Source organism: Parus major, chromosome 4 (genome assembly GCF_001522545.3).
Source record: "Parus major isolate Abel chromosome 4, Parus_major1.1, whole genome shotgun sequence".
NCBI classification, from domain to species: domain Eukaryota; kingdom Metazoa; phylum Chordata; class Aves; order Passeriformes; family Paridae; genus Parus; species Parus major.
Genome location: NC_031771.1, coordinates 37,617,612 through 37,635,654, shown reverse-complemented (window position 1 = coordinate 37,635,654; position 18,043 = coordinate 37,617,612). Strand labels below are relative to the sequence as shown.

The 18,043-nt window shown below is 38.8% G+C and overlaps 1 protein-coding gene across 1 annotated transcript in view; it reads right to left on the bottom strand.

Annotated features, from left to right (window-relative positions):
* SNX25 (sorting nexin 25) overlaps positions 1-18,043 on the bottom strand; it is a 71,245-nt gene that overhangs the window by 23,955 nt on the left and 29,247 nt on the right. The window contains exons 6-7 of the mRNA XM_015624415.3: positions 9,405-9,595; positions 1,670-1,801 (exon numbers count right to left, since the gene is read on the bottom strand). Coding sequence (XP_015479901.1) covers positions 1,670-1,801; positions 9,405-9,595 — 323 coding nt within the window. The remainder of the gene's footprint in view (positions 1-1,669; positions 1,802-9,404; positions 9,596-18,043) is intronic.

Below are 18,043 nucleotides of genomic sequence, written 5' to 3'. Positions count from 1 at the left end.
TGCCTGCCTGTGCACCTCTGCTAAGCAATCAATTTTACAAGTTAAGTATGGATATTTGTTAAGCAAAGAAACAGCTGTGCCCTAAAATTGCCAGAGCTTCTGCACCCGCTCTTTTAAATCTATGTTCCAAAAGCTGGTATTAAAAGGAAGAAAAGTGCTAGAGCAACAGTGTGGTCACCATTTTAAATTCAGATGGTAAAGCTTAGCTGTATCAGCCCTCCTGTCTTCTGCTGAATAGAATCAATTCACTTAATACATGATTAGCATTAATTTGCAGGGAAAAAAGAAACAAAAAAAAAAAAAAAAGAAACAAGAATAGAGGAAAAGCACAACTGAAGAGACATTTACCAGTAAAGGAGGCTGGATATTTTTACTGAGCACAGTAAAGTGCACAGGATTGAATTTTCCATTAATGAACAGGAAAAAGAGAAAGTAATGCAGCACAGCCCATTATCAGCTCCCTAAATTACCATCTCCCTAAATTTTAAAGAATTAAAAAGGGTTTCTCCACTCCCTCAGTAAGGCACAATGTTCTTACCTGCCTCATGGGACAATACCACAGCCACATGACTGCAGGATACTACCTTTTTGTAAGCTGCCCCTGTAGTAGCAGATATATCCATATCTATATGTACATACATGTTGTTTTGAACAGGAAGAAAAAAAAAATCACAGCTGAAAGGTCATAAAATTATTTCTAGGACCTTTTCCAATCATGAGTATTTTGCAAATCAAAACTCTTCACAGTGCCTGAAAAACTGTTTTAATCAACACTCAAAGCTTGAGTTGGTTGGTAGTCATTTCTTCAGAGTGTATTAATGGTTCACTACTCATACTCTACAATTTGTCTCTCTGTTTACAGGATGCTTTATGTTGTCCAATTGACTGGGATAACAGCAATAAAATTACAGTGAACAAAATGTTAACTGATAATCAATAATGAAATCTGTATTTCATGCTAGAGTGAATCCTGAAGGCTTAATTGCTTCCCCCAAAAAATCCACCACACTGGTCACAAACAACAAATTTGTCCCTACAAATTCTTCCTCTACACCATTGCTTCAGAGTACTCATTGCAACTTTAAGTGATATTCTCTGTCCTTGTTTCAGGGCTCTAATTCCTACTTTGTTTTAGACAAAACTCCAATATAGCATTGTTTCTTCCCTCTAGCAGTAGTGTGGCATTCCTGGAGATACTTAGCTGCTACAGATTAGGAAGAGGCCTTTTAAAGCAATATGTCTCTTCCAAAAAGATTTAAGAACAATTTCATTGACTTGGGCTACTTGGCAAGATGAGAAGTTTCTATACAGAATATCCAATTGGAATGTGGTTCTAGGTTTCACATGAACTGATACAACTAAAGCCTGCATGTTTTTTTCCCTGGAGGTGAGGGAAACAATTCTTCTACTTCTGCATATCAAATATTCCTTTCAACTGATGTTGTTACACCAACAAACAATAAATCATCATCACGACAGCCCACAAATTTTAATTGCAATATTATCCTTAAATACTGACATGAAGCAGTTAAAAAACCCCAAATTTCTTAGAACCCATCCTATGCTATTGATATTTTAAAATCATAAAGACATTTTCTAACATCAAGATCACAACAAACAGTGTCATCAATATACAAAGCCATGTATGTAGACTTGCAACTGCTTCCACCTTGTTAGCACTCTTCAGATTCTCCACAGACTCCCAAAGGCCAATCAAAGCCATCTTGTCCATCCTCTCCATGTAGATCCGGAAGTGTTCTCGGTATGAAGGGTTGGCCAAAATTTCTTCAAACTGAAGAATCTGAAGAAGGGAAAACTAAGAATAAAATCTGGGGAAGTGCCTAATTCTAACTCCTTTCCTTATAGGGAAAATCTTTTCACTATGCATCCCACAAACATGTCCTAGATTCAACTATACAGACCACCTACAGTAATAGTTTTGCTTCATTAAAAAAAGAGACTTTAAAGTACTTAGAAGATAAATTCATCTATGCTTCTGTCAGATTGTAAATACCTCTGCATCTTTCTGATCAGTATACATTCAAAGGACTAAGACAGCATTTCAAGTCACTCCTGAAATACTGTTGTCAAGAATTTAACATCTAATGTTCCTGCAAAGAAGAGGAGCCAAGCTGAAAGCTAAATGATCTGTTCTTTATTTGTTTCCAACACCAGCAGTTTTCATACCACAGCCCACAGAGCTTTAAGATGTATCTCAATTTTTCTCAGAAACACAGAGAAAGATGTAGTACCTTACTGCTAGGGCATTTGGTGGCCAGTTCCCACTGTCATTGAAAAACATCTGTCAGGAACAAGTACGTTCTGTGATAGAATGGTTAGGGCTTTTCCTGAGTGAGGAGGGTGTACATCAGGCAGTAAAGGAAATGAAACACAGATTTCCTGTACCCATGCAGATGCTACAGCCTTTAAGAAGTTGCATTAAAAGGAAATTATCACTTCCTTATCCTCTACTGTTTTTGTGAATCCAGACCTTTTCTTTGAGACAAACACCTGAAAACAGAACACTTCCCTGACAAAATGATCAAAAATTCACATACTGAACCACATGAATAACCTCTCTGAAAAACAGAACCAATTTCCCAAATACCTCATCAAAACCAAGTAACCTTTTCTGTCCAACCCTCTAGTCTTGCAGCTGAACCAGTTTTCATGTCACTTATTCAGTGCCATTACTTTTATCACCAGGAACCCAAACACACTACCCAGAGTAGTCTCTCTATCTCCCTCTGTATTACAGGCACCACCCAACTCACACCTTTTTCTTTGAAAAGAAAAGGTCCTTAAGCACTGGGTCTAATGAGTCTTATAGCCAAGTTTATTTGGTATGGAGAAAGAGCTGAACTCTGAGATTGAGGCATTAATAATTTCTCTAACATGGGTTTTCTGATACCTAATAATAAAATTCTAGTCAGCATCAGAATACCCCTCTCTTTGGGAAGACTGCTCATTTTCCTAAACCTAGTACCTGTGAAACTCTACAACTAAGTTATGTGTAGGAAAAAGAGTTTCCTTGTCTCAAGCTACACGTGAGAAAACCACTTACAAAATCAGTGCCTTAAGAAACCAAGCTAAACCTGATGCTTTAAGAACTGTTTTTTGTCTGAAACAGCTCCTCTGAATTTTGGGCAGTGTTTAAGTAAATTATATTTGTCTCATATGAAATGCTCATTTACATCTTAAAAGTTCCCCTGTGGCAATCATGTGCCATTCTTCTCTTTATCCTTTACCATACCAATATCTTCTGGACATGACTTTGCTCTTACCTTTATTTAGATATATGAGCATCTGCCTTTGCAAGCTCACTCTACAAACCTCACTGAAAAGCAGAGAGTACTTTGTTCAGGCTAAGTTTAATACAGAAATGGTGATCAGGCTGTCAAAAAGAACATAGACATGGAATTTTAAGGCCAGTCTGTGATTTAGCCTCATTACTATGCATCATCATATTTTCTATTAAATCATTTTGCCAAGGACAATGATTTAAAATACAAGTGCGAGAGCATCTTCCAGACCCTTGAATAGATGTTTTCCCCACCCCAGGGCTGTCAGGTCTGTGAATAATTGCAGAGTTAGTAAATCACAACATGGGGCATGTGCTGTCACTTTTTGAGTGAGGGGTCACCTTGGTCTCTATGTTTCTATTATCCAAGCTATACCCACTCCAGCTGCCAGCAAGGAGGGTAACTAATAAAAAAACCCTCTCAGAAGTAGCTGGGGACAAGTGCTGCTGCAGGGGCAAGGCAAGTCAAGCATCTCTCCCACCTAACAAAGGGGCCCATTGCACCAGTGCCCTATGATAATCAAAGCAGTGGTGCCTAGCAATAGTGTTACACAAATCTCCTAATAGACATCTCACAAACTAAAACATGTAAATAAATTAATGAGAAGAAAAACTTACTCTCTTGCAGAGATGATACCTCTCAAATGTTTTCTTGATTTTTCTTTAAGTCTGGACTATCCTGGAATCACTAAATATGTTACCAGTGCTATACTAAAAACATTATGTTACAGCTGCAATGCCAACAACAATAGACACAAGAGGATTTTAGTTTAGAGGTGAAAAATCATAAAATGCATGTGTGCTGGTGTTGGCTGGGGTGAAACAAACTTTGAAGAATTTAAGATATTAGACAAGCTAAAGCCTTAATTAAAATTAATCCTTGCTAAGTTTAATTAAAATAGAGAGGCCCTACTAGAATTAGGAGTTAATCATTAGCTAATAACTAATTGTCTGTCAATCTTATGTTTGTTCAGCTGGGCTTGTAATGAGAAATGAAGAATCTTCTAAAGAACTTCAAGAATTTAAGACAATTGCAAACCAGAAACTAATTGGAAACATGAAACTAGGAGCATAGCCAGGGGTTCATTTGTCACTTTGTATTGAAAAGGTAGAAAGGTGAGAATGAGGTAGAGATATATTCCTTCCTCCCTTCTATGACCACTCCACATAATGAGACCACCAACTCATTTCAAGGAACAAACTGCACATGCTTAATTCCTTCTTTCTTAATTGGCATAGGAAGCGGGGAGTGGGGAGTGACTGAGTTATGAATATGTATTTGTATTCAATGTCTAGGTAAATAAAAAGCCTGCATTCAAGGCCACGTGTATTAAGGGGTGACCCTTCACATTGGCCCAGTGCTGCCAATAAGCATACACTCTGTAACCCTAATTGGTTAAAGAGTCTTTGTCAATTATAGTTGGATACTGATACTAGATCATATCCATATTTTAGTAAATCAGGGGTAGAGTTAACTTTCTTAAGAATCTGGCAGGGGCTATGTTTTAGTTTTGTGCTAAACACAAGGCTGATAACATAAAGATGTTTTTGTTATTGCTGGTCAGGGCTTCCCCAGAGCCAAGGCGTTTTCTGCTTTTGGTACTGGCACAGTGGAGAGCAGCCTGGGGGTGATGGGAGACTGGGAGGAGACACAGCCAGGACCGGTGACCCCAACTGACCAAAGGGATATTCCAGACCATGTGACATCATGCTCAGGATGTAAAGTGGTTTGGAGCGATGGCTTTGTCCTCCCAAGTCACTGTTACTGTGATGGGTCCTGTGCTCCTGGGGATGGCTGAACACCTGCCTGCCCATGGGAAGCAGGGAATTCATTCCTTGTTCTGCCTTGCTTTTTGTGTGGCTTTCCCTGTTAAACTGCCTTTATCTCAGCCCATGAGTTTTCTGGCTTTCACCCTTCTGATTCTCTCCCTGATCCTGCTGGTGGGGGAGTAAACAAGGGGCTGTGTGGAGCTTGGTTGCTGGCTGGGGTGAAACCACAACAGTCCTTTTTTGGCATCCAACTATTCTGTAGATCTTCCTTCCTTTTATGATTTAAAGAAGTTCTGCAGTAATTTTTAATCCTCAGCAAAAGATCATTTTATGATTCAGTATCACCATGGATTAGAGCACAAAGCTCTAAGCTATGTTGGCACATACATAGGCATTAGGGCATGTGTACACCCTCAAATCTAATATCCAGTTAGCAGATATAATCTTAGAATTATCAGCCTCCACAGCAACCCTTCAAATCCTGTTAACTCAAGAGCAGCTTCCGGGTTTGGAAAAACCAGAAGCTTTAGTGTCGCCACATCAATTCCCTGCTTCAACAGTAATGTAACTTGTATATCACAGCTGGTCACAGGATCTGCCTAAGACTAGAAAAGGGTTAGGTTTTTCTCTTTCTTTTTTTCTTTAGTGGGCTGCTTTAACCAGCATCCCTAGCATGTGCCCACAGAAGAGATTTGTCCCTGGCCCTACAGAGCTGAGACTTGGTCTCATTAAATCCCTAAAGACAGTCATAACCTCTCTGGACAGGTACATAGAACAACTAGGTAATTTAGGTCTGCACAGGCACCAGGCACAGATTAGATGCACTGAACTGTATTTCTTTGCAACACACCAGATTCCTATTCACTACAACCACATTGGCCTATAAAGAACAGCCCAAATAAAGCCAGTAACAGCACTGCAGATGGTTGGGATGAACAGCATTTGGGTCACTAGAGGAAGTTTTCTGCTGGGATAACAGCATACTGTCAGACTGCAGAACTTCTGGTTGATGCTTTGGATTTTTTCCTTTTTTTATTTATTTGTAGAGGCCAGGAACAAATGGAATGTAAAAAGCAATACTGATAAATAACTTTTTCCATGTTGCATTTTAAAAAACTTTTAACTAATGTTTTTTTTCCATATAGTGACTAAAATTAAAGCCTGTATTTATTTTGTTATGTTTTAAAAAGAGGCAAGTCATCAGAAGACAGTCTCTGCCACATACAGCAATGTGAATTAAACGCAATGATTATCTGAGTATCAGGAAGTATATACTAACCACATGAGGTACCTGACTATTTTACTGCACATACACTAATGTAAAAGTCCCTACCTTGAGACTTACATGTTGACAAACATACTTCTGTCACAAGAAAACCATCACCAGGCAATTGGGTGACAACAATTCAACAATTGAAGCTTCTTTTCTTAATATTCTCAAATTGTGTACCATGATGTATACAGACACAACATGATCTTACAATTTGAAGCCCAGAAATTACCATGAAAATCTGGTAAATCACCAGTTAAATCAACATCTGTCCACAGATGTAGTGGAAGCAAGATCTTCTGCACAAATTTCATCTTAGTCCCCAGATGGACTATGAACATGAGCTCTTTTCATCTCAAAATACTCTCAGATGGTTTCCTTGCTATTTCATAGCTAGTTAAGGGTCAGACTCCAGACCCCCTCCTAGAACCCACGATCCATAAAACAGCTCCACTAAGAAGATGCTGTGACTCCATATGTGAAATCTCACAGACAAGGTGGAGTGGCTTTTGTGCTCAGCACAGCCAAGGAAAAAATCATTCACTGAAGAAACACAGACAACAAGAATTCAATTAATTACTGCAGTACTGTGCAGGCACAGTTTCTAAGAAAAAGGACTAAAACAGCACTGACTATAAAGAGGTGCTTTATATATTACACTTACTCAAATTGCATTTTCTCCATGGGCAGAGATTAAATCAGGATCAGAGGTAATGACATCAATAAGAGAACTGCAGATTCAGAGAGCAGCTGTGGTTTGTCTGTTTGCTTATAAGCATTTGGTTATGATTCACATATTTAGGATTTCCCTACAGAACCTGGATTCAGGTAAAGTAGATGGGTGAAACATGTACAAAATCAAATTAATAAAAATCACAAGAACGCATAATCAAACAGAACACTGACAGCTCCAAATAATTCATCTCCATATATAAGCCCATAATCAACATGCATAAAAGACTCTTTACCAGCAACGTCATTACTTCCCTACTATGGCAGTCAAGAAAAAGCTTTCTATAGAATGCATAAGTGAAACCAAAATACAAGTTTAAATCACTAGTCAGCTCTGTTCAACTAGTACCAAAAATTCCCCAAAGTTAATAATGTATTCAACGCTTCTGCACTACACTTAGATAAAACATTAATTCAAAATACCATCAAAAAATGTCCATTTCTGACTTATTTCATGCAAGTTGAAGAAAGGAAGGCAAACATACAATTTCTTCTTCAAAAGCTAGTTCTTCAATTCAGATGCTACCTTAACAGAAAAGCTGGCACAATATACTCTAAGGAGTCCAAGGGCCATCAGCTGCAACTTACTAATGTATCTGGATCTACTAAATCCCAAACAATGCCTTTCCCTTTTGCTTAGAAAACAGCCTGAGTGTTCAGTCAGTACTGCCCAAATAGGAGGGACCAACATACAAAATAACACCAGCTGCCTTGAAATAAGAACCCAGACTGCAGCTACCACAGTGCTGGAAGAGGATGGGGAGAAGCAACAGTGCAGAAGGACTGCTTCCTCAGCTAAACCTTGGGCATTTTTCTGTGCTCAGAAGGGGACAGCATGGCTTCCATCTCTCAAGCAGCCTCCCACAGCTTCTTTCCTGGCAACAGAGAATGAGGGACAAGGGAAGGGAGAAGCAGTTTTCCTATTTTCCACACTGACGTGACTTTAGAGGAGTTCTGGGGCTTCAAAAGCTTGGAAGCAAAACTACCTCAGATCCCACTGTTTACACCATCACCACAGCAAATGCCTGCACAAGAAGTCATTGTTGCTATTAATAGTACCATTAACTCAATATTGAGCTGCTCACTGGAATATTTGCAGGATATAACCCCAGGTCAGCAACTCCCACTAAAAAACTCCACTGGTTTATGAAACATGCAGCATCAACTTCAGAAATTCCTTTGATTTTAATTATAATACTGTATTTTATTATATTCCTGACCAATCCCTGCCCCTATCAAGTGCATCTTCACTACTGGACTCCATTCTTGAACAATCTTATGTCCCCATGTATCCTTATACCCAGAAAAGTTCCTGACATCTCAGCAGGCATCAAAAGTGGCATCATTGGCTCATGCAGTGCTGCCACATGCTCCTGTCTCTCTTTTTTCTCTTGGCACCACTTGCTACACCCAGCTTCAGGAAAGAGATCAGGACTGCTTTGGCACAATGGATGATGCACCATCTGAAATCACGCTTTAAGGACTAGAGAGGAGTAGGGCATCATCATGTTTCAGACCTTACTCAAGAAAAACAAAACAAAGTAGGAACTATTTATCCATTATTCTACTTTTTCTAACATGCTACTAAGTTACAATTATTATAATGAACATTAAAGATCCCTGAATGAAAAGCTATCTCCTACCTACATGAAAAACACAATCTTTTCACATTTGAATACATCAGCTACTGTGCTTTGCCTAAAGGGAACAGAGTAGATTACAAAAGAAGTCATTAAAATTTTTTAATATTTTCAAAGCTAAGTAGTTATTTTATTTTTGTAGATGCTGGCCAACACAATAGTTACTTCCAATTCCAGACTACAGTGGTATTGAAAACCAGCATTCAGTCACAGAAGCTTTACCAATGTTTTTCTGCAACAACTGCCCTGAGTTTTGTGAATTGCCTTCTGTAATTGTTTACTTTTGAATAATTCAGTATTTTCAAAACCCATACATATTTCCTGAAGTAAGTATCATGAGGGCCAGAGACATAGAGCACATATGTTGGCAGTCTTATTTGAAAGCAAGTTGCTAACTTTCCCAAAAGCTGCTACCATGTCCTTATTAACTCCCTACAGGTGGTATGCCTGAAAAATCACACGTGCTTACAAGCCACTCAATCCTTTATGAAGTTTCATATTGCACAATATTCCAAGTTGAGCGATCAATGTGTCTTTTCGGGTACTTCGGTAATCTTTTCCCCAGGTAAATAAACCACACAGCAATTAATTTGTACTTGACTCCTGGGGGAAGGGAGGGATTAACAACAGTGAGGTAACACAATTCAGTGGTAACACGTTTAGAAAGACCTTCAGACAATGTGATTTATACCTTCTGACTTGGAGGGCCATCACCTTCATCAGAAATGCCATCTTCCTGCTGATCATAAGCAGGCCCTCCCAGGAGCCTTATTCTCTTCTCACATTGCTTCTTTGCCACTGTCAGCTGATTAATATATCTCTTCACATTGCGAGCCCTCAGTAGGTCAGCTTTCATTGCTGCAGTTTCTTTTCCTTTTGAATCTAAGAATAAAGCAAATCAGAGACAGTGTTTTACAAAAGGAAAACATCATTGTACCATTGCTTCTGTGAAAAGCAAACCAGAGGCAGTATTCTACGACATGAAAATATCGTTGTACCACTGCTTCTGTGATCTGTCTGATCAAAGCATCTGCCATTCATGAATCAACTATGCTCATCAGTACAGATACTGGCAAGTTTGTATTTGAAACAGAATGAAGATTTTGAAACGTTCTGCAGTGATAATTCAAGGATTTACACAAAAGAGGGGAAAAAAAAATCCTTATTCAAATGCATAGCAAAACCTGACCCCTCCAGCTCTCTTTTTGTAGTTTGTTGGAAGACACAGCCCAAGAGCTCTAGTACAGGAAGTATTTTTATCAGATGGCATTAAGGAAATTACCTACAGCCACGGCACATGATAACACATGGAGCTGGTGGTCTATACACCTTACTGAACATAGCATTGACTGCCTGGAGTCACGAGGGACTGGGCTCTCTTCCCCCCAGCCCACACATCTTATTTGTAAACCCAAAGTTCTTGTGCCTGATGTGAACAGCATATCATACAATATCCCCTCCCTCCAGACAACTGACCAAAGTTCATTTAAAATAGTCAGATGACTAAGAAAAAAGAAATCTTACAATACCATGTCAGGACTGCACAGTACTGTTAAAAAGTAACATAATGTGAAGATGGCAGTCAGCTGAATAAGGCTTGGCAATAGCCAGTGTAATGTTTGTGCTTTCTACATTCCATCCTCTTCAGCTAATTACCAAAATAAAAAAAGAGCAGCAGATAAAAAAGCTATAAAACCCTATTGTGTGAAAATCATGTTTAATATCTGCAGGATGCAACTGATTCCCATTTATATGCTAGTTTTAATTTCCTCTTGTTCTATGATAACACTTTGGGCCTTTTTTGGGCCACAGCTATTGCTCAGTAGCAAAGTACTTGGCTTTTACTTGACTCTGGACTATCTGGTTGCTCAGTGATAAATAGTAAAGATCTATTCCATTGTGTTTGCAAAATATTGAATGCTAGCAAAATCATGTAGATGAAATCAGCATTCCATTTTCACAAGAGTTGCTGTTAAACAACTACATAGTTGGGTTTGTGAATGCACACACAGCAAAGAGAAAAGTTCTCAGAAATTATTTAAAATCCCTAATTTAAACAAGTTTCTAATACATTATGGCAACTTCTCCTTTCACAACTGTTTTTACCCTTGCATTTCCCTCTCAAAGCCACATCTAAGTGGTGCATGCATCTCTAAGTTTTGTCATTTACATACTGAAGGACAACTCAAGGTACATGGAGCTCCCTGAAGTTATACACACAATTGAGTCCAGATATTCTCTCATTATCTTTGCCCATATTTTTAATCTCACTTGATTTGTTTCATGGATTTATGTTGGTAAGGATGCTTCCTGATACAAATACTCTTAGTATTTTAATGGATGAGTATCATTTGCATCTGAGCTGCAATATCATAGTGAACTAAAGAGATGATACTCATTGAAGCAAATGATAAAATCACATCACTAAAAAAAAAAATAAAGCCATCTGTTTTCCTGGCATGTTATCTCCACAGAGAAGTCAACAGAGCATTTAATTTAGTGTTTCAGTTCCCTAAACAGAGGTACCAGTATTAATGAGAGAAAAGGAAAGGAAAAGACCTTAAGGACAAAACAACATTCTCCCTCAAATCAAAACATTTACAGCTATTAAAAATACAGGAAGAGAAGTTTAAAGTGATGATTAAACCCCAGCCTTTTCCCTGCTGCTCTTGACTCTAAGATGATTTTTAGAAGTTATCAATTCTTTCAATAGTTTAAATGTTTTGGGCTCAAATGCATACTTGAAATCCCACAGCATAGTGCAGTGATCATTCGGCCTTCTTAAAACAAAAGTACCCTTCTTGATGGAAACAAGGCATTCTTGAAGGGTTTTCAAAGTATGCATGTCTACTTTACCTGAAATCTTATCATCCTGTGACTGCAGCAGGTCTCCAGGAGAGATTAATGAGCCTACCATTTCCCATGATTATTTCCTGTCTTAACAGAGATCCTTCAAAACATTTACCTCAGCTCTTCATACCCAAAAGGAGCCACTCCAGCCAAGCATCAGTCAGGGCAGTGGTAAAGATCACACTGCCAGCCTGTTTCTGCTCCATGGATAAACAGGACTAGTCAGCATGAAAGCCTGGCAGTGACGTCCTTCACAAATAAACAAGAGGCTGATGAAAAGCAGAGCAGCACAGAATGTGGCTAATGTGCTACAGTGCAGGAAAGACAGCGTGGAAACGTGGAGTAGCACTAACACTGAGCATCACTTCCCTCTTCCAAATTATGAAAGATAAGCTAGCAGAAATCAGGAGGAGCATTTAAAGCTCAACTGGAGAAAGTTAGGTGGATCACTGGTTTTCTCCAAACCCTAATCTGCTTTTGAGATTTTAGAGATTTTCACACCTAAACTGCTGTGCTTTTGTCATATTAAGCACTATCAAAATGATATTTTAAGTTATAAATACTTCTCTTTTTAATCTATTTTTGTCTGATTCCACAATCACCAAAATACCAAGACAGAATTAAGAGTGATTTTTCTCATTTCTGAGTACCAGGAAAGATGATACTCAGATACCACTGCATAAACTAAATAAAACTAGAAAGGCACAAAAGGAAAGTCTCACATGTATTCACACACCCTCCAGCAAGCTTCCATAAATGGAAAATAAGTAGATTTATGCTACTAAGACACTGTTTAACCACAATGCAAGGGGAAAAAAGCATCCTTTGAGTAACAGTAACAACGTTGCAGTTTGGGTATTTTTCTAAAAAAAGCATGATTAAAAGCAAACAAAAATCACTCCTTATTAGGAAGACAAGAAATATACTACTTTGGGATTTCCTCCCCACAAGCTGCTACAGGCTTACCAGCAGGAACCAAGCAGAGCCTCCATCTCCAAAGAAGCAAAGTGGCTTTTACTAACTTCCTCCAAAATAATTCTCCTCACCTGGGGAAATTTTGACAGGACATGCACTACCATGGAGGAACTTCAAATACCAAAAGGGTACTGTGCACCTCTCCCAAAGGCAACAAAAAGCAATTAGTACCAAAAGCAGAATTTCAAACTCTGCTGATCAATCCACAGTTGCAGATAATTCAATTTGCACCAAACAACATTAAAATAGAAATGGTCCGGATGAACTCAAACTTACCAAGTAATCAAAGCTACGCTACCTGTGCAAATTGGTTGATTCATTTTTGCACATCTGCAATAATTTCTGACAAAACTTCCACGTTGTCCTCTATATCACTCATAACTGTCTCGATTTGAGCTAGTCTAGAAGTATATACCCAGATACATCCCCAGAAGTATATCCTAGAAATCACCAAAACAATTTTTGAAAAGTAATTTCTCACACTTAATTTTCTTTTCTCTTCTTTTCTTTTTTCTTTTCCTGTGGTGGCTTTGCTACTTGAGCAGGTTTTTATCAATTAAACACATCAAACTGAAGCATATATTCACATCATCCATTTTTAAGTCAGAATATGGGGCCCTCCAAATTGTCACACCAAAAAATGTCTCACAAACTTCATTACCCTTAAACACACTAAAGGATACACAAAAAGAATGTAAATTTGCTTAAAACAAACTTATTTGTATTTTAGACCTGCATGATCCGTGTCCCCTGTCTTAGCAGCACCAGCAGAAGGCAGAGATTTCTCATTTTACCTGCAAAGTTATACATGGCAAAGGCATGAATAAAACAGAAAATACAAGTTCTTGTTCCTTTATAGCTTTGGTAACTACACATCCATGACACCTGGCAGCGTGTACAACAGCACTGACCGACCTGACCCGGCAACAAAGGAGCAACACATATGCCCCCCTTCAAATTTTTTGCAAGATTTTTTTCAAGAGCCAGCACATAAAGGGCCTCCTAAATGCCATGCTTAGTATTTAAGTAGTGAACATCAATTTAACATTTTCGTGTAAGCAGTAACTGGAACCTTATATATAACTTACAAGTCTTTACAGACCTCCTGTAATTCAAGGTTTCTAAGATTTGCAAGTTTTCAACACCTATGTAGGCCTGGGAAAGCAATTATTAAATTCTGTGAGAATGGGAGAACCTTTAGGAATAGCAAGCACTGTTCTTCTACTACCCATGGTCCAAGGAAAGGGAAAACCAGCTCTCCTGTGGTCTGACAAGAGATTGAGTCAAAAAAGTGTTAAATCCCAAACACTTCTACAAACAGATCTAGGAAAAAGGACTTACAGGGACACCATGTACAAATTAGGCACTGATCATTAGCAATGCGCAGTAAAACACAGCCTCCCAGTCACAGCAACAGCTGAGAAAAATAAAAAACCAAGTGGCAGTAAGGTAAATCTGAGCCTGGGAATCAGTATGTACTGTACAGTAAAATAACATCCACCACAGATAGCCTGTCTGCAGGGCCTTGCAGGTCCCCTTTGGTCACCAGTCAGCCTCTTCCCTCCCTCTTCCACTGGTCAGCACCACTCCAAACCGAGGACAAGGTGCATTACCATCACTAGCAGACACAAAGGATCTCAGGAGAAATTTCCTCTACAAAGCTGATTTGAAAATCACAAATAAGAACAAATAAATATACCACAGACTCTGTAGCCTTTACCCTCATCCACATGGATTCCCCCCGCACATATTTCTTGAGCATGACGTGTAGGCACAACGCCAGCTCTTTAAGCCTTGCCAGAAAACTGTGCAAAAATAATTGCGTATGAATGTTTATTCCTGTGTGGAGGATTCAGGTCAGGGGGAGGAATCATAATACAGTTTTGACATAATTAAGTTACATGCCATCTATAATCTGCTGGAACACACAAGTACCGTTTTACTTCACTTTAAATTATCATCTTGACAAAACCCACACATCACAACCCACATAACTAAGCTAGCCCGCAGCCCCAAATCCTTTTTTTTAAAAGTCCCTTTTTACACCTTAACATTCAAGCCTCTTTCAGAGCCACAGCACCTGAGAGGCCTGCCCACAGACAGTTCTGTTTCTGTGCCACTTGTCAGCTTTGCTTATAAAAGCAAATATCTAGAGACACAGTGGGAAGGCTCAGCAGGAGAAATCTTCTGCTGCAAGGCAGCAGATCTCTCCACACAGAAATGGCCGCTTATTCGATCTGTCTCGCAATCCCTGCTTGAAAACGAGCAGTGTTCTCAACAGGGATGCTCTGGAGTCAATTACACTGTAGTGTCTGAAAAACAGTCCCATCCAGTCATCCAAGAGTGGTTTCCAGTCATGCTGTTAAGTCATGTGTAAGGTAGAGGGCATAGAAAACTAAAAAGCAAATCAAACAAATCCCTTTACAAAAAATCCTTTAAAAAAAAAATCTGTTGAGAGATTTGCTCTGCATTGCCCTAAGACAAGGTACATGCATTTTTGGGGTTTGTTTTTAGAAGCAGCTAGTAATTGCTAAAATTCTGCTAGGATCCTGTAATAAAATATCAGTATGAGAAAAAAACAGAAATGTATCTGTTAATATTAGAATCAGTGTATTTAATCAGCTTCCTCTTCATGTTGCAGCAAATATCAAGTTATTATAGCAACTTACTTTTGTTGCTATTTCCCATTTGCTGCTTTTGAAACTTTTTCTTTACAAAAATTAAGATTTACTCTTACTTCTAGAAACTTATCATCTGTCATCCATGCTATAATGCCCAATCCAGGTATTTGTCCTCTTACAAACTGCTTCAGTAGATCAAAATGCACTAAACATTTCCAGATAAGTATTTAGAGTCCTTAAAAATCTTCAGCAGTAAGATAGATTTTGTGAAAAAATAAAACAAACAAAAAAACAACTAAAATACTTAAAATTTAGCTTCCATTTTAATTGGTTCAGTATTTAGAATTAATCCATATCAAAAGGCAAGATGAGGAGAGTTGTTTATAGTTAAAGGTGTAGAAGGATGTGATTCTTTTTAATCACAGTACATGTGACTATAGAGAGGAGTACCATCTGAAAATACCAACAGGCAGAAAAACCAAACAGAAATAAAACAAACAAAAAAACCAACAAAACTACCACCAAAACCAAGCTGCTTCCTATTGTCACTGCTAGAGTGATTATGACCATTTTGGAAGATACACAGGAAGACACTGTTGGAGAAGAGAAGAAAGGCAGATACATATACACACAAAATTCTGTGCATTTGTACCAGTGTAAATGAGTGAAGTAGTGCAGTGTCAGCATGCAAGGTAACAGCTTCTATTTACAGCAGCCTGCACTGCTCCAAAATAAACTATCTACACCTCTGGAAACAATAATGCTGTGCTATGTTTCTTATACAACTTGAGCAATGGCCAAAAGCAATTCTCCTGGCCACAGCATCCACCCACAACCGGCATCATACTGTAAATATCTCACATTACTTTGTCTCTCAACATTTTAGACCTTTGACTCTCTCAGGGAGTCAAATGCAAAGCTTACTGCTTAACATGAATCAGATGCTTTTGTACATTTTCATTTGCACTGTTAGGTTCACATACCAGAAGATTCAAGTGATAGAAATCTGAAAAGGAAAAAACCTTATAACGTGACATTTCTTAACTGCAGAGGATTTAATACAATGATGTTTACAAGTATCTTAAAGTACTTTCTGATTTTATTAGAGCATCCTAACAGCAAAATATTTTGCCAATAGGTGGCACCAGCACTAGTTAAAAGGTGTAAAGAACTCTGCCCTTACTGAGCAACAAGCCCTCCTCTCCCATCTTACTGGGCACCAACATTAAGTGCATACTTTGGTATCACCAAATAAAATAGTAAAAGATCAGGTAACTGTAGGCCCTGTGAGAACTCGTCAGTCTGAAATCTGGTCTTCAGGCTATTCATCCTTTAATAATAGACACCTAATCTTTTTTTAAGAAAGAAATATCTTTGGTCAGTTGTAGAGACTTAATTATGTCTCCTAAACCAATAGTAAAGGTTCACAATCCTGCTCAGGAGTACTTTTTGCTAGTCATGTGGTTGTACAACACTTCTTTTGCTAAGAAAAGTGCAAATAGTAGCTAAGCGGTCACCACTACAGACTTTTGGCCCCCTCTGCTACACTAGCTGCTCCTCAGATTTTTTGTTATACCTTCTTCTATTGAAAACACTGGATCAGGAAGCTCCCATATTTCAAACTGACAGAGGCTGACACCGCTCTTGTGTGGGACCCCAGTTGAGTGCTGCATCCAGTTCTGGGGACCTCAGCACAGGAAAGACGTGGACCTTTTTGAGCAGGTCCAGAGGAGGGACACAAAGATGATCAGAGGGATGGAACCAAAAAGAAAGGTTGAGAGAGATGCAGCCCTTCAGTAATTCGTAGAAGACTGTAAGAAAGATGGGGACAGATCTTTAGCAGGGACTGTTGCAATAGGACACAGGGGCAATGGTATTGAACCAAAAGAATTATAATTTAGATTATATAAAAGGAATGTCTTCTACAATGAGGGTGACAAAACACTGAAACAGGCTGCCCAGAGAGGTGGTACATGCTCCATCCCTGGAAACACTCAAGGTCAGGTGGATAGGACTCTGAGCAGTCTAGCTGGAGATGTACCTGCTCATTGCACAGAGGTTGGAGTAGGTGATTTTTAAAGGTCCCTTCCAACCCAAACCACTCTATAGTTCTATATCCATGTACATACTATCTACACTTGCTCTCTCTTTGAGAGCGGACATCAGGCTCAACAGAATGCTGGCCAGCCAAAGTTCAGCTGCTCTAGTTGAACACTCAGGCACTAAAGAAGCAGTTGCATTTTCAGGACTCAACTTTGCCACAGGAAAAAGGAAATAGCCATCAGTAAGACTATCTCTGGCCAGGCTGGGGTCAAAGCTAAGAGATGTCCTTGACACAAAAGGCAAGAGTTCAGTTAGCAGCAAAGAAGGGACTGTCATACTCATCCAACTGCCATGCTCACACATCACTGCAGGAATGCACCATGTGCTGGGGGAAAAGATTAAAAAGAAAAAAACAGAAGGAGATAGTGCAGACACACTTTCATTTTGCATAAAGCTTACATTTAGTTATTCACCATTAAATCCAGGGGTAGCATGATGCTGTAGCATCCAGAAAAGGAAACATCAAAATGTGATGCTAAGTAACATGGTAGTCTGTTCAACAAGATTTCAACAGACTTTATGCTAGCAGTCAGTTGTGCTGGGCTTTTTTGGTTGGCTTTCATTTGTTTTAAGAAGAGCACCACAGTTTTTCCTCTAAACTTTTCTTTTTAAAATTCAGGAACATATTAGATTCATTATAACATTAGGTAAAATGTCTCCACCTTCTTTAGGAAAAATAAGGCACAAACCATTCTTCAGAACTAGATTTTACCCCCCTACAGTTTTGATAGCCCTCTTAAGAGTTTAGATGAACTCTTAACTCCTAAGAGTTAAGATGAAA